The 21,354-nt window shown below is 39.3% G+C and overlaps 1 protein-coding gene across 1 annotated transcript; it reads left to right on the top strand.

Annotated features, from left to right (window-relative positions):
- The first annotated feature begins 259 nt into the window (after window positions 1–259).
- LOC136748580 (short transient receptor potential channel 4-associated protein) lies at window positions 260–20,930 on the top strand. Its single transcript, XM_066702449.1, has 19 exons — window positions 260–421; window positions 5,806–5,934; window positions 6,181–6,297; window positions 6,399–6,456; window positions 6,721–6,776; window positions 7,035–7,163; window positions 7,522–7,720; window positions 9,318–9,506; window positions 9,725–9,867; window positions 10,205–10,333; window positions 12,036–12,094; window positions 12,348–12,449; window positions 12,897–12,980; window positions 16,069–16,159; window positions 16,329–16,469; window positions 16,668–16,779; window positions 16,944–17,056; window positions 17,463–17,669; window positions 18,001–20,930. Exons 1-19 carry the CDS (start codon window positions 296–298, stop codon window positions 18,136–18,138), a joined length of 2,322 nt encoding a protein of 773 aa, XP_066558546.1. The 5' UTR covers window positions 260–295; the 3' UTR covers window positions 18,139–20,930.
- Window positions 20,931–21,354: the final 424 nt, after the last annotated feature.

The following is a 21,354-nucleotide window of genomic DNA, read 5'->3' as shown; positions in this document are numbered from 1 at the left end:
GTTGGCAAAGAAAATTTGAAAAACGGATTTGAAAATTACACAAATATCTAATGGTCTATGATGCAAAAAAATCTTTCCAACAAAGTCAGTATTACGTATTATGCACTACTTAAAATTGACACAATTTTAAAATAGGGTACATTAAAATATGTGTAGGGTAGGGATGTGCGTCGAGATGTTGAGCCTGCAGTTCACACGGATTCTCGGCAGGGGGCGCTGCATACGCGCGTCTCAATTTATCTCGGGGACGACCCGCAGCTTCCTGTTTAGAGCAGTTCAGGAAGAAGAAGCAGTAATGGCGACGTCGTTGGGGTCCGAGTCCCCTCGGACCGGGGGAACCCGAAGGGGCCGAAACGGGAATATCCTTACGAGGATCAGACAGGGCCAAATCACCGGCCGGGGACTGAGCCGCGGAACGCAGGTAAGAGAAGCGAGGACCGCTCCGTTGTCTGCCTAAGATATTGAAAAAAGAAGCGAAGGCCGGAAGGAGCCCGGGACTAGCGTTAACTGTCTGTCCCGAGATCAAGCTACCACCGCCCGGCAGGGGGTGTTTGGGCAAACGCCATTATCGGGTTATTAAACCGTTCCAATATGTTACAAAATAGTTCCCGTATGGTTCAGATAACCAGTGATTTACTGCTTGCATTACACCTCGATACTTAAACAATGTGTGACATATTTTAGTCATATTATATAGTCTTTGTTAAAGAGTTCGCTAACTGTCACTATATCGATAGTGATAAGTTTACGATCGCTATAGACTGCAATCGAGGATTTAAAATATGCATTTAAAGTGTTTGGTTGGATGATATATTTGCAACCAGGTCCGAGAAGTGTTATTTTCGGTTTCATATTATTGCTTATTTTGGATTTAAACCCGCAGATACCGATGACCGGTGGGCCGTGCAATTCATTATCGGTTCCCTCCGGAAAAGGCCTGTTTAAACATTTTAAAGCGATTCGTTTTCCAGAAAGTGTTTTGATCAGTCCGCATTGTTCTCTTGACTAAACAAAATAAAATACTAATATGGCAACACACATTAAAATCGAATTGGTATCCATTTCATTGACAGTTTTGGTCACCCCCCGCCCCCCCGCATCAATTGATTTTTACCGGTTTAAAATGTTTCATTTTATCAATCTTTTCTTGTACATTGTAGAGTATTTCAGTAACTATACGTGTTGTCATGTATGTAAAGCTTGACAAATAAGCTTATGTTGGACTTCAAATGTATTATAAATTATCTTAATTGCTGTCATTCTCATTTCAGTACTGATTTGTGGGGTGCTAGTAATGGGGTTCTCTCTATAATAATAATAATTATAATACTACCACAAATAATATTACCTCAAAGTAAGATCGGTATTCAGTTTTATAATATTTTTTTTATCCAAAAAGTTAATTGTTGCTGTATTGAAAATCCAGAATCACTAAACTCCCTGAGTTTACACACAGCAACCATTATTTCAGCAGTCTGCACCATAAATGCTGGTATTAATGCCCTTTGTTTTGCTGATGCAACCTGAAAATATAAGTTCAGAAGATATATTTTTAAATATGAACAGCAAACAAGAAGTAAGAGGACATTTACAGAACAGATCCAGCTCAGCGTTGCTGTAGTGCTCTGACACCAAGGAGACACATTCAAGTTTATTTCCTATCCATCTAAAACCTCTAATACACTGCCCAGAAACCATTTCCATCCTGACACTACACTACAAACAAAGCAAACTGATTCAGAGGTTAGTGCCTTGCATTCTGCAGGAACAAATCACATTTAATGGCAAGACCTCTGTTCTCTGCCCCATTATGTTAATACTTCTCAAAGAAATGTGAATTACAGAAAGTAATATCATAACTGAAAGAATGCAAAAACAAACAAACAAAAAAAAACATGTCAAGAGATATTCCCTCTGGTATTTCTTCCTCACTGTGTGAATGTTTGCTAACGATAATATAAAGAAAAACTAAACAGAAAAGGCCTTACTCTGAAACCCATGGTGTATTGCATATTATCAAGTTAAATGTTTGTTGTTGTTTCCATTGACAACTAGCAGTTTCTTAGTGCATCAGTCAAAGCAGTGTTCTGGCACAGTTTCAGAAGTGCTTTGATTACAGTATTGTACAGTTCTGTGCTGCTTCTAAGTGGATTAGTAGGAAACCCTATGATAAGGGGCTTTAATGTAGTTTAAAACCATGTAATTTATATTATTGTGTAAGAAATGGTATCCAATGGATATGTGTTGTGTAAATCATGATAATGAAAAAAACAACATATAACATGAACTAACTGACTGTTATATTCTAATCTTATCCACTGCTCAATACTTTTGTTAGCCAAGGGCCTTTTTGTTTTTGTCATTAAAATAAATAAATTACAATGCTATCAGGCTTGTCCTTTGCATACTCACTATGAGTTACAGGTAGGAATTAACTTTCTTTTTTGGAAGATCATGTGACGTGTGAGGAAGGTGTATGCACGCAAACTGTCCAGGGGTTGAAATCCACATTGAAACGACAACTGCTCATGGAAGTGAATGTATCAGTGGGAATTGATGGACTATGATCTGGAGGAACACACTGTTCTTACTCCAGTGATTGTTATAGTTAAAACCTGGACTAATAAAGGACCTTACTTTAGCTTTGATATTACACTATGATGACATACAGGTATGATGAGATGAGTGATAAAAGCTAAATGCAAAGCTGTAGCTCTGAATCCAGACTGCTGCTCTGACACTTTTGGCTGTAAATCCTGCCATTGTTTGAGGTTTGCTTCTTGCATATATCAGATTTTATTTTTCCACTCTGAATTTACTTATGAAAGATTAACACTGTATTATTCCCATTATTATCACTGGCACTGTTATAACTCCACTGTAATTGTTTCCTGAAAGAATTGTTTTCATTTGGGACTTTTTTTTTTTTTTTAGCCAGTCATTTGGCGTGACTCTTTAGTTGGGTTGTGTATCCTCGGCAGTGTCTTGGATGACCACAAGGTTTGTGTAAAATCCAGTCAATGCATTGTGTAGATAGCAAGGCAATTAAATTTCCATTTCCATTCTGAATTCCAGAGCACATGCTCTCAATCATGTCTGGTTTTGCCTTGTGTGAGGTTGGATGGGTTGCCATGCGAATCCTCCTCAGCACAGCCATGGTGTCATTATGCTCTTCAAATGTCACCTACAGTTGGCTCTTTCTTCACCCTACACCCGGCTACCCTTAAAATGATGCCTGGTTAGTTACTCATTCATGGTATTCTTTTGGTTTCCTGAATTTGAGCTTCAAATTGTTGAAGGGCTTTTTGCAGTTTTATTTCAAACAAGCATTTCTGAAAACATTTTAGTTTGTTTTCAAATAAATGCATCATTCAGTATGTCAGACCATCAGGCTGTTCCGTTCAGTCTGTTCAATCTGACTTATCTTCTTATATATATACGTACATGCATACAAACATACATACAGCTCTGGAAACAATTGTGTGTGTGTATGTATATATATATATATACACACAGAAGGATGATCTGTTTCAGAGCAAATGCACAAAGTTGTTACTGTCATGAGACCATCGCATGTTTTGTTATGTATGACTTTGTGCTGCCACTGTGCAGCAGCATTTTTAGAAGTTACCCCAAAACTTTGCTTTATGAGGGGCCTTCCCAAGGATCAATTTTTCTGGAATTTGGTGACCAAACTTGGTGAATATTGATAAGAAGTAATTCAATTAAGAGATTAATGCATGAAATGCAACCTTTTAAGGTATTTAAAAGCACTTTTTGTATTTGAAAATATAGATGTCATGAGTTTCCGGAGCTTGCACAGGACTCTGTCAGAGTGATGGTCACACAGATAGATGCAGTAGAACAACAAAAATTTTGAAACGGTTGATGACCATAGTAAATCAAAACATTGTAGAAGCTTCTTCAGATAAAACTATTTAATGTTCTATCAATTATTATAATCTTCAATTTTTTTTTGTCATATGGGCTTAAAAGGAACAGTGCCCTTGAAAAGCCTATTAACACATTGCTTGAAAGCAGAATCATTATTGAATTTGTTCTACCAACAATAATAAACATGGTCTAAGTTTTGAAGAATAATTTGTTATTTTTTATAAAGATATTACGTTTACATTAACTCTACAAAAGTTTGAGGTTAATTTCCCATGGACCACTGTTCTTAATAAGCCCACTAAGCCCAGAACCCATTGTACCTCATATTACAAAAAAAAAAAAAGCCTTAAATTAATTAATATTACTCAAAATACATCCTCTTCATTCATGAACTTAACTACTTACCTTATTTTCATTATGGGGACAAAATAGATAGGCAGAGAAGATCTTGTATGCACTGCAATAACATGGTAGAAGCTTGCTGTGAATTTTGTGCGGATCACGGATGGACAGAGAAGAATAATTTTCAAGAGTATTTTGAGAAGCTGCTTTTGCCAAAGATCTCTGACATGGGACTGCCTAGAGTTTTAATTTTTGATGGTCATGCCTCAAGATATTTCTTGTGACCAAGGCCACCTCTCCCACATCCTCCAGCCACTGGACAAGACAGTATTTGGTGAAGTCAAAAGTAGGGATGCATCGATATTAAAATTCTGGGCCGATATTCATATAACAAGATCAGCCGATACCAATACTGGTATTTTCCTATTAGTTATTGACCTATAGAATGAGATGGTGGTGGAGGGGGTGGCTGCATTGCAGTTTGTGTGTGTCATTCATATTTTGTTAAAAGTACACGAGTAGAATAGAACAAATCGGATGCTTAGTTAGATGCAATAAAAGCCATACCATCAGACAGAAATATCTGCCATTTTAAAGCAATTTTCCCAATACCGATCGATGCATCTCTAGTCAAAAGGTAATGGAGGAAAGAACTGTGCTGCCATTCCCGTGTTAGCAGAGACAAAATTTGAAAGGAGGAATTCCCTGCGAAACTTGATGTGCTTTCCACTGCTGTCAAGCCATCAGTGCCATTGAGAGCACTGGAATATTCCATGTGAGCCAGAGCCGGGTGGACAGACAAGTGTCCACAAGTCATGCTCCTTTTTCTGAAGCACCTATGCAGACTTCCACAGCCCTTACAGCCCCAGCCCCGTCCTCATCCCCAACAACCAGCACACCAGCAGAGCAAACTGCCTCTACAAGTGCAACAAATTGGTCTCTTTTCATTGGTTAGGTTGATTATTTCAGTAATCTATAAAATATTGCTTAATCAATACAATTTGAAGTATTTACTGTTAAAACTCTTATGGGCTTATTTGGGACACTTGGCTTAAAGGGTAACAAAATCTACCACAAGTGTTTTGATGAGAGATTAATCTTTGATTTAATACCCAGTTTATTGATAACAAATTCACATTTATAAGAAAACATGTCAAATGTAATGGGTCACTTTCCCTACTTTTTTTATACTCTTGAGCAAAGTAATTGAATTCCTGTTTTTCTGCAGTCACAGTGGGTCTTTGATTAGCATTTTGTCTGAACACAGTATTCATACTTGCAGTGATTGTTTACTAACTGAAGATGCAAATGAAACCTAAGATCTATTAAATCACTCTTGAGCATCCAGAAGGGCACTTGTCACAAACTCCAAACAGTGTACACTGCAGTGGTAATTATGTTGATGTAAATTTGGCATCTTTACTATACGCTTCAAGCTGTGAGTTTGATTGTAGTACATTATTTCAGAAGTACAGTATAACACAACAGGTGTATATTAAGTAAACAGACTTTCAGTTTTTAACCAAGTATACCAATTGAGCTCATGAATACTTTATGGCATTGTTTCAGATTCCTGATGCTTTGCTACATGAGAGGGACAAGCGAGCCAGATGGCATGGTATCCCGATTCTGCTGCAGAAACTTTATGAAAGCAGTCACCCCAACAGCGACCTCTCGCAGACCCATGGTGTACTGAAGGTACTGTATCATACTTTGCCCTCTGCTCCTGTCATTAGGGGATTATGTTAAACAGCTTTTCTGACCCTTAAGATGCTGTATTTATCATTTTAGTTCTCTCATTTTTGTTTTGGATAAATGCTAATACTCCATCTGCTTTCAGTATAATATACACACATATATTGTGGTATCTGTCATCTTTTGTGATTCACACAAACATTTGTCTTTACAAGCTTTTCAGTGAGACGCATGTGTTGTGTTTTGCAGGAAATGTCGTCCTTGTTGTCAATGGAGGCCATGACATTTGTAACAGAAGACCGAAAGACTGCGCAAGAATCCACCTTCCCAAACACGTATACTTTTGATCTGTTTGGGGGAGTTGATGTAAGCTTTTTTTTTTCTTGTAGGTTTTTTAATGTGCACAATCTGTGTACTTCATGTTTTGACCATATTTGACCATTTATTTCAATTTCTCTCAATCACAGTTGCTAGTAGAAATTTTAATGAGACCCACATTGACAACACAGAAAAAGAAACCGAAAAGTAAGTATAGATGGATGTGTGTGTGTACATATGTGTTTTATTAAATCCAATGGATGATGAGAAATTGGATGTTGGTTTAACCTTTGTATATAGAGATTTTATAGTAATATTCAAAATGGATATTTATTAGTAACGGGTGCTCCTTGCTTTATGATTTGTTGATCTGAAAATAATATTAAGCTTAAAATATTCTTACATGTCTTGATATTGTTCTAGGATGTATTTATCTGCTTACTAATATAAGCCAATTTGATTTGATTGCAGTGAGTGATGACCTTGTTAAGGACTGTTTAAGTGTTTTGTACAACTGCTGTATATGTGTAAGTATGCCTTCCAAAGATCCTGTCAAGTAGATTTTTATTCCCACGGTACATATTGAGAATACTTAAAAGAATCACACCCTAAGTAATATCAGCGGTTAAAAATCTGTGCTAATTAATGTATACACATCTGACCGCTTCTTACAAGTTTAAAATAGCACTTAAGAATTCATGATAGCTTCTTGAGTACTTAGTACTGCACAGACACCTGAAGAACAAAAATCACAAATTAAAATTTGTATTTCTTGTTTGTTTTAGACTGAGGGGGTCACAAAGAGCCTTGCTGCCAGGAATGACTTTGTCCTGTTTCTGTTTACGCTGATGACAAATAAGAAGACATTTCTACAAACTGCCACATTAATTGAGGACATTCTAGGAGTTAAAAAGGTTGGTGGAAGTGCAGTAGCAGTGATTTATAAAATGGATACATGTAGACTTGCTTATGAAGAGCTATGTTTTGACATATTAGAATTAAATTACATCTTGCCGATCTATCTGCTGTGGAGTAACTGGTTCCAGATCCTTTGGTTTATCCTTCTCCGTTATTCCATATGTACATGTTTTTGGAAGTTCTGGAAGTCCTCTTGAGAGAGTAATGAGAAATTGTGGTTCGTCATTGCAGTTTGGCCAACTTAGGCTACTATAGTTGTACATGCAAAACATTCTGCAAGATAGCTGAGCGTTTTGAGTTGTGCTTTGACCGATTGATGCCACATTTGTTTTGTTGGCTCGTATCCCGATGAAGGAGATGATCCAGTTGGAGGACATTCCCAATCTGCCCAGTTTGGTCCAGAGCTTTGACCAGCAGCAGCTCGCCAACTTCTGCCGGATTCTCTCTGTCACCATCTCTGAGCCCGACATCGGCAACGACGATAAACACACTCTCCTCGCCAAGAACGCACAGCAGAAGAACTCAAACCCCTCCCGGGCTGAGGTCAACCAAGGTAGGAGAGAGAGCGTGAGATATTGAAATGATTTAATAAGTCTACTTTCACATGTAATTCAAATTGAATAAATATGCATTATCAGTTTACTTGGTGACGTGCTTAGTCATGTGCTATTTTATGCATTTAGTGTCCTTGAAAATTATTTAGTTCAGTAATGTGTGACCAGAGTACAAATCTTATTCCTCTGTCATTGTTGGGTTATAGTTTGCCTGATATTCACCACCGTGTTTGATTCTTGTTTTAGTTTAAAATAGGGCTGTGCGATATGACGATAAATATCATATGATGATAGAAAAACGTCTATCATTTCATATTATGCTATATCGTTTATATCGTGGTGTCGCAAATTGCAATCTTTACGGTGGTATTTTTCGTCATTAGGACGCTTTGCGTTCTTCACGGTTCTTCCACTCGTGTCGGATGCGGCAAGAAATGTGCATCAGAAACACAGACGGACACTGAGGAGAGTGAAGTGACGCACAATAACCAACATATCCAAGAGATACTTTAATGCACAAGCGCACACAGTCCGCCCCGCTCTCGTCGCCGGGCTAAACTCGATCTGCAAAGCACCCCCCACCCCCGCTAATTTAGATTGAAATAATTTGTATAAATTAATAAACGTTTGTTTGCATTTTAATGAATTGGAAAGCAATGCAAACACATGAAGGAAAGTATAATTATTATTTTTTTAAGATGGTGAAGTGGTTCAACAGTATTATTATTATTATTACTATTATTATAACTATTTTGTATTAACAACGTGCTTTACTTGTAAGTAGAATTTGAGACGCGACAGTCAGAAAGAAATGTCTCTGTCTAGCAGATGTTAATGCGCCACTATAAACCTGGCTGTGGTAAATCTTCCTGAATCTGTACCATTTTACAGCGCATGTTGCATGATTACTATTACTTGTGTTATTGTTATGTGACATTAAATCATAATTTGTATACGTATATTTTTGCTCTGAGGAAGATAAGTCGAAACGCGTAAGCATTATGATGTTCACTTTTTCTCTTCAAAATAATTTGAGACATCGGTGAATATGGACTGTTTTTAGACGGGAGCTGCTGTCCTTCCTTCCTTGACCGGATAATTGTTCTATATAAAATCCCTGGGATAAGGCACCCAGCATTTAAGATTTATTAAAACTATTGTAACGCCAGCTATTTTTAAACTTATGTATATATGTGTGTGTGTGTATATATATGTATATATCCCATAACAACACACGTAATAGTAACACTTGCCCTGTAATGTGTTGCATTCTGCATATATTTACCATGACAGCCTGCATGTAGTATTTGTTAGTTTTGCTTATTGGAGGATTAATGAAATACTTGTAGTTTGAATGTCTTTGGTCTTATTTTGTGGCTTGATTGGATAAAAACAAGAAATATCGAGATATATATCGTGCATCGCCCAAACTTCTAAAAATATAGAGATATTATTTTTAAGTCATATCGCCCAGCCCTAGTTTAAAATATTCACTAGGATTTATTTATTTGTAAATCCGTAATCTCTTCTGTGTGAGACTTCTCATGGCTGTTGCAGGAGAGCACAATTTAAACGTGTCCTTCTGTGATTTTGCAGTCACCCTGCTGAACATCCCCGGCTTCATTGAGAGGTTGTGTAAGCTGGCCACCCGAAAGGTGTCTGAGGCCACGGGCACGTCCAACTTCCTGCAGGAGCTGGAGGACTGGTACACCTGGCTGGACAACGCACTTGTGCTGGACGCCCTCATGCAGATGGCCAGCGAGGAGGCGGAGCACAGCAGCACAGGTGACACCCCTCTCTTTATTGCAGGGTCAGAATTTTGGGGGTTTCTTCAAAAAGGCAGTTGAAAGGGAATAGAGCTAAAATGACTTATGTACAAGATGACTACCTTGTTTTTAATCAAAGTCTTAATTTGAAGGTGCAGGTTTAGATAAGTATTGTCTCCTCCCCCTTTCTGAATGTGACTTTTTAATTTGAACACTCGTGCTTTCTTGTCTTCCCAGAATCCTCTGATGAGAGCACTTTAGCCACCAGTCCCCTGAGGCACAGGCTGCCCCAGTCCATGAAGATCGTACACGAGATCATGTACAAGGTGGAAGTGCTCTACGTGCTGTGTGTGCTCCTCATGGGGAGACAGAGGAACCAGGTGAGTGGCTACTGCCTGACACTGGCATCAAGAGCTCATCTCTGTCCTTGACATCAGAGTTAGTGGAAGTACTGTGACAGTGCATTTTCATGATGTGTTTAGTATAAGCTCTTGCTGTAATTTTGACCATATGTGCTTCACCCAGTGCAATTGTCTGGTTTTGTCCATTACAATAATGCACATTTTGCTACATATCAGGCAGTATTAACATATTGCTTACACTTGTTGAGAGTATCTTTTATAAAATGTTTTGCTCCTTTTAATTGGCATTCTGGTTGTTAGAAATATTTGTATTAATTTTCTTATGTTAATCGATGGACTCCATTTATTCACACAGGTACACAAAATGTTGGCTGAGTTTAGACTGATCCCAGGCCTCAACAATCTCTTCGATAAACTCATCTGGAGGAAACACACTTCAAACCATGTTCTCCATGGTCAAAACCAGAACTGTGACTGTAGTCCTGTAAGTACAACATTTTTAAATGTGTGCATTTTATTTATATACAGTGGGGGAAAAAAGTATTTGATCCCCTGCTGATTTTGTACGTTTGCCCACTGACAAAGAAATGATCAGTCTATAATTTGAATGGTAGGTGTATTTTAACAGTGAGAGACAGAATAACAACAAAAAAATCCAGAAAAATGCATTTAAAAAAAGTTATAAATTGATTTGCATGTTAATAAGGGAAATAAGTATTTGATCCCTTCGACTTAGTACTTGGTGGCAAAACCCTTGTTGGCAATCACAGAGGTCAGACGTTTCTTGTAGTTGGCCATTAGGTTTGCACACATCTCAGGAGGGATTTTGTCCCACTCCTCTTTGCAGATCCTCTCCAAGTCATTAAGGTTTCGAGGCTGACGTTTGGCAATTCGAACCTTCAGCTCCCTCCACAGGTTTTCTATGGGATTAAGGTCTGGAGACTGGCTAGGCCACTCCAGGACCTTAATGTGCTTCTTCTTGGGCCCTCCTTTGTTGCCTTGGCTGTGTGTTTTTGGTCATTGTCATGCTGGAATACCATCCACGACCCATTTTCAATGCCCTGGCTGAGGGAAGGAGGTTCTCACCCAAGATTTGATGGTACATGGCCCCATCCATCGTCCCTTTGATGCGGTGCAGTTGTCCTGTCCCCTTAGCAGAAAAACACCCCCAAAGCATAATGTTTCCACCTCCATGTTTGACGGTGGGGATGGTGTTCTTCGGGTCATTCCTCCTCCTCCAAACACGGCGAGTTGAGTTGATGCCAAAGAGCTCGATTTTGGTCTCATCTGACCACAACACTTTCACCTAGTTCTCCTCTGAATCATTCAGATGTTGGCAAACTTCAGACGGGCCTGTACATGTGCTTTCTTGAGCAGGGGGGCCTTGCAGGCGTTGCAGGATTTCAGTCCTTCACGGCGTAGTGTGTTACCAATTGTTTTCTTGGTGACTATGGTCCCAGCTGCCTTGAGATCATTAACAAGATCCTCCCGTGTAGTTCTGGGCTGATTCCTCACCGTTCTCATGATCATTGAAACTCCACGACGTGAGATCTTGCATGGAGCCCCAGACCGAGGGAGACTGACAGTTATAATGTGTTTCTTCCATTTGCGAATAATCGCACCAGCTGTTGTCACCTTCTCACCAAGCTGCTTGGCGATGGTCTTGTAGCCCATTCCAGCCTTGTGTAGGTCTACAATCTTGTCCCTGACATCCTTGGACAGCTCTTTGGTCTTGGCCATGGTGGAGAGTTTGGAATCTGATTGATTGATTGCTTCTGTGGACAGGTGTCTTTTATACAGGTAACGAGCTGAGATTAGGAGCACTCCCTTTAAGAGAGTGCTCCTAATCTCAGCTCGTTACCTGTATAAAAGACACCTGGGAGCCAGAAATCTTGCTGATTGATAGGGGATCAAATACTTATTTCCCTCATTAACATGCAAATCAATGTATAACTTTTTTGAAATGCGTTTTTCTGGATTTTTTTGTTGTTATTCTGTCTCTCACTGTTAAAATACACCTACCATTAAAATGATAGACTGATCATTTCTTTGTCAGTGGGCAAACGTACAAAATCAGCAGGGGATCAAATACTTTTTTCCCTCACTGTAGTACTAGTTCAAGATCCATGCCTAAATACTTACTTTCATTAATTCTATTCCCATGTGTTTTCTTCATGTTGCTATAGGAAATTTCCTTCAAAATCCAGTTCCTGAGACTGCTCCAGAGCTTCAGTGACCATCACGAGTAAGTATATACTGGATGACAGCATGGAAACTGTAATGTGGAATGGCTGTTCGTTGAGCCTTATGAGAACTCAAGCTCATTCTATTCATTATAGTGCTGACTCATTAGAATGTGGAGCTATGTCAAACTGGATTTAAATGAATGAGAAAGATACAGGCAGTATAACAAATATATTTATTCAACACGTTAATTGTCTTGTATGTATATAAATCTAGCAATCAGTCCAACAAACTATTCTCTGTTTGCTTTGTAGGAACAAGTACCTGCTGCTGAATAGTCAGGAGCTGAATGAGCTCAGTGCCATCTCTCTAAAGGCCAATATCCCAGAGGTAGAAGCACTGGTCAATACAGACAGGTAGGATCAGATGCTTCCGGTGGGAGTGGTGACAAAGATGCATTGTGTGTATGTTCATTGCTTTATGATGCCGGTGTTTGTAAGATTTGATGTGGAATAAAAAAATATATATCTTTGATCTTTCGCCGTGAAGTTGAATTTGATTTCTAACGTCACTCCCTGAAAACTTTTTTTTGTTTGTTTTTTAGTGCAGTTTTCCCTGCATGCATAAAGAGTGTAACATTATAGAAAAAAGGCATCATTGACTGACAACCCTCCATTTGAAATGAGGTTCAATGTTTTCTTTTAGACATCTAAAGTTGACAAAATAAGGTTAATAAGGTTGCCCTGAAGTCAAGCGTTTAAAATAAGTTGACTGAGTTGTCCTTGGTTTTGAGTTTGAAATGGCTTCACACGAAACATCCTGCTGTATTAAAGACTGTTTTTTCAATTCCCTTTTTCAAACAGGAGTCTGGTGTGTGATGGAAAGAAAGGTCTCTTAACGAGGTTACTGACCGTCATGAAGAGGGAACCTGCTGACTCCTCCTTCAGGTAAAACATCGCCCCCCCCCCCTCTCCTAATGCCCTTCTAGCAGTGGTCCGCAATATATTTTTTCCATGTGTGCGCACAAATTTGGCTATTTCAGCGGGCATTCCACTTGATATGATATTGACCTGTTGTAAACCGTTATTTTTAGGCTATATTGAGGACCCAAACTGTTCATACATCAGATGCAGATGTTGATTAAATGAGAAATTGGCAATACCTTATTTTTCCAATGACACCCATGGCTGCTTTAGTTTTGTCTAAAGTTGCTTGTAATTAGGCTTAATCGATGTAGTGGCAATCCACACAGTCCTGCAGACTCTAGTTTCCAAGACGACTTCTAAGGTTCATCATGGAAAATGTAGCCTCACATTAGGGCTGGACGATATGACTTAAAAATTATATCTCTATTTTTTTAAGTTGGGGCGATACACGATATATATCTCTAGTTCTTGTTTTTATCCAATCCAATCCAAGCTACAAAATAAGACCAAAGACACTTAAACAACAAGTCTTTATTTAATCATTAAATAGGCAAAACTAAAAATTGCCACATGCAGGCTATCATGGTAAATATATGCAGAATGCAACATTACAGCTCAAGTGTTGTGTAAGATCTCACCTCGTGGAGTTTCAATAATCATGAGAACGGTGAGGAATCAGCCCAGAACTACACGGGAGGATCTTGTTATTGATCTCAAGGCAGCTGGGACCATAGTCACAAAGAAAACAATTGGTAACACACTATGCCGTGAAGGACTGAAATCCTGCAGCGCCCGCAAGGTCCCCCTGCTCAAGAAAGCACATGTACAGGCCCGTCTGAAGTTTGCCAATGAACATCTGAATGATTCAGAGAACTGGGTGAAAGTGTTGTGGTCAGATGAGACCAAAATCGAGCTCTTTGGCATCAACTCAGCTCGCCGTGTTTGGAGGAGGAGGAATGACCCGAAGAACACCATCCCCACCGTCAAACATGGAGGTGGAAACATTTTGCTTTGGTGGTGTTTTTCTGCTAAGGGGACAGGATAACTGCACCGCATCAAAGGGACGATGGACGGGGCCATGTACCGTCAAATCTTGGGTGAGAACCTCCTTCCCTCAGCCAGGGCATTGAAAATGGGTCATGGATGGGTATTCCAGCATGACAATGACCTAAAACACACAGCCAAGGCAACAAAGGAGTGGCTCAAGAAGAAGCACATTATGATACGGAATATACGCAGAACTCATGTACCTAATGTCGCAGATAGTTTGTGTCGCTAACAAATACTGAATGTACAATGTCGGCACAAGGTAGAGGGAAGGCTGATACGCGTAGAGAGAGAGGATGGACGGTCAGTGTGGTATTTGTCCCGCCACTCCTCCACTGTGATTGGACGGCTGGGTAAAAAGTGACAGTAACGAGTGCTGCGTTTTACCAAAAGTTGAACATTTTTCAACTCTCGGTGACCAGAAAAAAACGCCCAGTGCTCAACATGAAAAAGACGCTCCCATTGCAAACAATTGAAAAAATATGCCGACCTCAGGAAAAAAATGCTTTGGTGGACACACGGCCTTAATGATGTAAAAAGGAAGAACGACAAAGCACGCCCATTCTAAATATAAACAGTATTAATCTTATATATGCTTAAATGACCGCATTATAGAAGTGCAAGATTTAAAGGTAAAGTGAAGGCCGATTTATACTTCTGCGTAGGTACACGTATGTGTCTCTGCGTAGCGACACAGAGCAGGGGTTTCTGGGTAAGCACAGCCCGCAGAGGCTCGCAGAGGAGCCGACGCCACTCCCCCGAGATCAACAGCGCGTGCGTCCTGCACGTCAAGCCAGCGCTGATTGGCTGAGCAGAGATATTCTAAGAGCCTCGGCAATCGCTCAGTGCTGGGGTGACTGGTGTACATTGTCTGTCTGTAGGCACTGCAGCTGGTCAGAGAAATGATGTGGTGACATACGAAAGTATTTAAAATGCATCTCCTCATCCACGAAATGCATTTGTCCACATAATGACTATTTTGTCCATCGAACTGCACATTTCGTAAATATAATTCAAATTTCTTGAACATAATTCACATTTTATCCCACGAGATGCCCACATAATTCGTGCTTGGCAATTTTGGATGAAAGGTAAAATGTACTTTGCTTTCCGTGGATGGAATGAACAGTTATCATCATGATCAAACAGTGACTGATCAAGTCATGAATTATTGTTTCACCAAAATATGTGGTGTAGTTGTGGAATAAAAAGGAGCGGGTACTGCACGTAGTTTTTATACGACTTGTTAATAATCAGCCTTTTTTTACTTATTCTCGTCATATTTCATACAAATACACCGCGCAAGAAAATGTTTTAAATACATTTATTAATAATGGTAAATATTTTGAATTGAAAAGCATGGAGTTGAAAGTGGCGCCGCTCCGCCCGGCTCCACTACACCCCTGTGTCAGAGGCGCAGTTCCGCCTTAACGGATTTGAAAGTGCAACTGTGGAAAGTGTTAAGTTCCCATTTCTCAGGTTATTTTAGAGGAAAGTCAGATTTCCTCTGAAATCATTTCAGCTTCCTTTCCTTTTTCCTATCTTTTATTAGCTATTTGTCTGTTCTTAGTTTGTTAACTTGAACTCACAACTTGAATCGCATATTTTTTGGGGGGTGTTTGCCATCCTTGTATGTCTGTTATGTTGTTGGAATGCTCCTCATTTGCATACACATTAATAACTTAAAATCAAATTGGTCGAACTTACACTGCACGTTTGTGCATGAGAGTGACTAACATCTTTTTTTTTCAGTTCATTATCGGAATTAAAAATGTTTTTGAGAATTAACATTTTTTTGGCTCTCTTTTTCTCCTGAAAACCTTAGTTTATTAAAAATGTACAATAATCATTGCTGGTACATCAGACACCTTTGTGGACTACTGCCAAAAGTACATGGTACAGGTATCATGGTACAGCAAAACTGGAGTTTTTTGCATGCGTTTTATTCCACTCTGATTGTTGCTCCACAGAGATGGGTTTGAAGAACGGGCAGATTGCAGCCCAGCTGGGTACATGCCGCCATCCTCGGTGGTTGGTGTTAATTTGTTTTCTCCGTGTGCAGGTTCTGGCAGGCGAGAGCCGTGGAGAGCTTTTTGCGAGGAGCGACATCCTACGCGGACCAGATGTTTCTGCTCAAAAGGGGACTGTTGGAGGTAGAGCCATACAAATCAATACAATATATACACAATCCTGTTTCTCTTTATTTTCTTCTTAGACTATATATAGTACTGCTTCCATTTGCGAGAGGTTTGAGGATCATAATGGGTGTGTTGACATACATGCCGATTCTAATATGTGCTGTATGTATTTTTCTTTGTACAGCACATTCTGTTTTGCATCATTGACAGCGGGTGCAAGTCCAGGGATGTATTACAGAGTTACTTTGACCTGTTAGGAGAGCTCATGAAGTTCAACATCGACGCCTTCAAGAGGTTTAATAAATATGTTAACACAGAGGAGAAGGTAAGCACCAATCAGAAACAGTTTTACTGTGATGTCCTGGGAATCGGCTTTTTATTTGAGGTTGAAAACTTACAATAAGATCAGAAACAACTTAATGTATTGTGATTTAAGAAAAAATATAAAATGTCAATCAATCCTCAGGGGAACCACTTTGTTAATGTTTTATTAAACTCGTTTTTTCCCCTCCACCCTGTTCAGTTTCAGATCTTCTTGACTCAGATCAACAGTTCCTTGGTGGACTCGAACATGCTTGTGCGCTGCATTGTTTTGTCCCTCGACAGATTCGAGAACCAAACCGAAGATGTGAAAGGTACATTGATTCGACTGAAGAGAGAGTTAAGAGGCCGCTGTTAGATCCTTTTGGGGGGGGAGATGTACCATTTCAGATGCAAAACAAATATGTATATTTTTTTTTTCTTGCAAAACTTTAGGGAGTCAATGTATGATTGTCCTGTTTGTTTATTTTTTAACTAGTTGTTGAAGTGCTCTCCGAGTGTTGCCTGCTGTCGTACATGTCTCGTGTGGAGAACAGACTGTCCTTTCTCTTCCGACTGATTAATATCATCAATGTACAGACGCTCACACAGGCAAGCCCTCTTTGAAATCGTTTTTTACCCACATTTCAATAGATATCTAGCTGTTTGTATGCTAGGCTTGAAGGAATGACTTCTATTTCAGTGGCAGGTATTGTTTTTTTCCTTTGTAAAATAGCTTATTTTTGGGGTATTTTGGTAAGGTTAAATACATAGTTTCCTTAAAAAAATCTTTAGAAATGAATTAAAAATATAATTGACCATGTAGTTATTGTAATAATGTTCAGTATACTTCTTTGATATACTACTGGATATCTCATACGTTTGATTAGCAGATGCTTATCTGTGTAAAATACCTCCAAGGTACATCTAGACAATGAGGCGTCTGAGACACGTTAGTTAATCGTGACAGTTGGATGTTAATCTCGGATGCTCTGATTTTGGACCCGTTGACTTGCAGGAGAATGTCAGCTGTTTAAACACTAGCCTTGTTATCCTGATGCTGGCACGGAGGAAAGGCAAGCTTCCCTTCTACCTGAACGCACTGAGGGAGAAGGAGTACGCGGAGAAGTACCCTGGTTGCCTGCTCAACAACTTCCACAACCTCCTCCGCTTCTGGCAGCAACATTACCTCAACAAGGACAAGGACAGCACCTGCCTAGAGAATGTGAGTCCTCATAGGCCAGTCCTCCGTCTCAGAGACATGATCATTTCCATAGGATGCCAAAACTAAACCGTTTAACTATGCATTATTATCAGTCACATGGTCTTGTGTGATTTACCCTGCATTCACATTGACAGCTGAAACAATGATATGGTGGAACCTGTTTTGAAGGCCCTTTCAATGTCGGGGCTTTGTGCTTCCACTGGGTAGAAGTGATAAACCTCTGGCAAACAACGCTGAAATTTGCAGGTGTTTGTGTTCTAGTGTTGGACTTGTTTTGAAAATGTCATGTATGCTCTGTCTCAGTGCTTCAACACTGTCTCTTTGCTTTCAGAGCTCCTGCATTTCTTTCAGTTACTGGAAAGAGACCGTGTCAGTGCTTCTCAGTCCAGACCGGACTTCACTATGTGCTATAGCAAGCTACATCGACGAGGCGTACATGGATATTGACAGAGATTTCATCGAGGATTAATCCTGGGGCGACTCCTGACAACCACAGACAATGCTTCAGAGAGCGTATCCCCGGCCAAGATAATTCAGGGATCCATCATTGTACAGTGTTTTGTGTTTGATGCTGGAATTTGCAGAAGGTTAACTGATCATTGCAGGTGTGTTTTAACCCCCAGCAATCATTAACATTTTTTTTTTCTTTCTCCAAAAAAATAAAGGAAAAAAACCCCCCCAGAAAAGATCATATTCAGGGACATGCAATTATTTTAGGTTGCTGGTTTGCTTTAGACAGATATAGAGATCTATATATAAAAACAAAACAAAAAGAAATATATATATAATACAGAAAATCCATTAAAGGCAGATAATTTCCCTAAAAACGATACCAGTACATGGAACTTGGGTCTTCATCATCATTCATGCACAACGGCATGGGTTAAATTAAACACAACTACGTTCAAACATGACTGCAATCTGGAAGAAACCCATGCTTTTTTTTTTTTTTCCCTTTTATGCGAAGACTGTTGATGCTTGTGGGTCTGATGTCTTAACAGTCATCTCTTCTGGACACAGTATGAAGACCTGCATCATAAATCAATTTGCAGAAATCTGGTGCCAGAGAACGGGACACCACAATATTTTTTTAATTATTTTTTGTGGGGCAAGGGATTTGTTGTAATGATAATCTATTAGCTGTTAATCATTAACAAAATAACATTGCACAGAGTGATATTACAGTTGTATAACGGTTAGCACATTTTAATCTGTTGCTGATCCTTTTTTTTTTCTTTTCTTTCCACATCTGTGAAGTCTAGGTGATGAGTAAAAACTATGCAGGCTTAAGGCATCCTCTCTCTGCAGTGTTCCCACCCCCCGTTTGAATGACACTTTATTGCCCCATCAGTGTGAGACTTTTTATAGTTTTTCGGTTTCAATATACTGCTCAATAGCCCACTATTACAGTGTTACTTAGTCTCCCTATTACTATTGTACCTCGTTTCTTTGTTTTGCAAAATATGTGATTTGACACAGGGGGGAGAGATTCTCCAGGAACCGTGGTTGCCAAGCTGCTTTTGTTAGGATGTTTTAATGTTGCCAGGGAAGAAGAAGATGACCCGTCTGCTCATGAAATGTGTATTAACTATCCGATACAGTAGTGCTGGATTCCTCTGGTTGGCCTGAAGTAACCCTTTGGAAAACTATGGTTTGAGCTACCTCATTTTTCAACCCAGCACCATACCCATGTAAAACCATCCTCATCCCTAGGGTTACAATAAACTTTTCAAGTTTTTTCAACCATGATCAAGTATTGTAATTTAATCCCTTTTTACATGTGCAAAGCTTCTAACAATGGTGCTGCAATCTGTTCCTCGTGAGGTTTTCGCATGTTCTCAGTCTCTGGAGCAATTCTGTCCTCATCCCTTGACAGTCGAAATTGTGGTTGACATCTGTGAGGCTTAGATCCACGAGACCCACATGGGTGCGTCCTTCCACAAGCGCCAAAGTTAAGATCGGTCGCTGCTGCTTGTGTTGGGGTGCTTTTAATTATTAGCCATATGGACATACTTTGTATGAAATCACACTTGATTTCCACTTCTTTGTAGATTAAACCTGTAGGGCACACAACATAGCTTGATTTTTGAAGCAACGTCATGCCTATGTCGGGGGTGGTTTTGTGTTTCTCCTCAGCCCCAGTGCAGTCATGGTGTCCCTCAGTATATACAGCAACCATTGCTGCCACCATTTACTTACACCAAAATCAATTGATGAATGTTCTAAATAATTTGCCTTCCGCTTTGCCCGGATCATAATACTTTTACTTTACAGCCTATATTGTTAATATTGTTTTTTTTGTTCACCAATTTTTATGTAAAAGAACACTACAGGCTTCTATACCAGTATTTAAGTTGCTTGTACTATTTTATGTTAAGCATAAAAAACATGCCTACAGCTGTCCTACAGAAATCCCAAATTTGAAACTAGGGGCATCTCTGATTAGCCCTCTGCATCGTTTTTGCAGTTTCACAAAATGGCATTTACCCACGATAGGAAATATCATTTTTATTTTGTGTGTGTATAATAAAGCAACTGCAATTTTAATTTTATCCTCTTTACCTTTAGAATGAACTTTTAACCGATGTACAGCAATGTTATAGATCAGATACTTTTGCTGCCATTGGAATTACACCCGTTAAATTCTGGGTTGGAATTCTGAGAAGATGTTGACATCTGCTGTACGGGAACATTTGTTTTTCAAAATGTCATTTTACAGTGCTGTAAATGTAGGTATTGATCAGTCTAATCTGTATATACCCTGTATCAATTAAGAAAACAATAATAGAGATATAAAAAATAGTATTTATCAGCCGTCTGCCATAGATGGGTACAGTGCTGGTGCTAAACTCTCACAATGGATTTTGATTGCTTCCTTCAACCCCCTTCCCTGCAGTACATTCTGAGTTAGCTTGACTTTTTAGGTGCTCCTTTTTACCCCTCCTTGGTTATTTTTGTGTTATTTTTGTATAGTTTCAACTGATTTGTGTGGATTAGCGTTTTGTTTTGTGTGTGACTAAGAGAAAACACCCAACAAGTGTCTTAAATACGCAGCGATCACCAGCCGCGTATTGAACACCTTCAGACAGACAAACGCACTCCATGCACCCCCCACTTTTCAGCCGTCTCTCTTTAGGGTTTATTTACAACACCTCGCCATCCGTTTTCTGTATTGGTTCCTTTTTTTAATTATTATTACTTTCCTCATTTGTTGTTTAACTGTATTGTTTGTAAATGGAAAATAAATTGTTCACTACTTTATTCGAGTGTTGTGTATTAGCTGCTGACTTCAATCTGCAGTAGTCCTTTTAAGCCTGACAGTTATGACTACCAGAAAGGGTATTGATTCAGATTCTTCTGCTGCTGTTCAAATCCCAGAAAAGTATCTGGGAATGCCATAAAAATGCAGATTAGGAGAGGAGTTAGTCCTGGGATTCTTGCTTTGGCATGTGAAACAGTGCAGATGACTTTTACAATAAGATATGGAGGCGTGTCCTCTGGTCCCCCCCAAAGTTTTGGTTTGCTGCTGTGATGTATTGAAATTATAGGTGTGAGCAATATTCACGTGCAGCTCAAAAGTATTCTAGTGTTGGAAGAATTAATTTTCATTACTCGTTTGTATCGGTGTGTTTGAGCAGCCAGAGATATTTTCTGGCCTTACTATGCTACCTGGAATGTAAAATAC

Source organism: Amia ocellicauda, chromosome 4 (genome assembly GCF_036373705.1).
Source record: "Amia ocellicauda isolate fAmiCal2 chromosome 4, fAmiCal2.hap1, whole genome shotgun sequence".
NCBI classification, from domain to species: Eukaryota; Metazoa; Chordata; class Actinopteri; order Amiiformes; family Amiidae; genus Amia; species Amia ocellicauda.
Note: the sequence above shows the minus strand (reverse complement) of the source record. Positions and strands in the feature narration are given on the sequence as shown.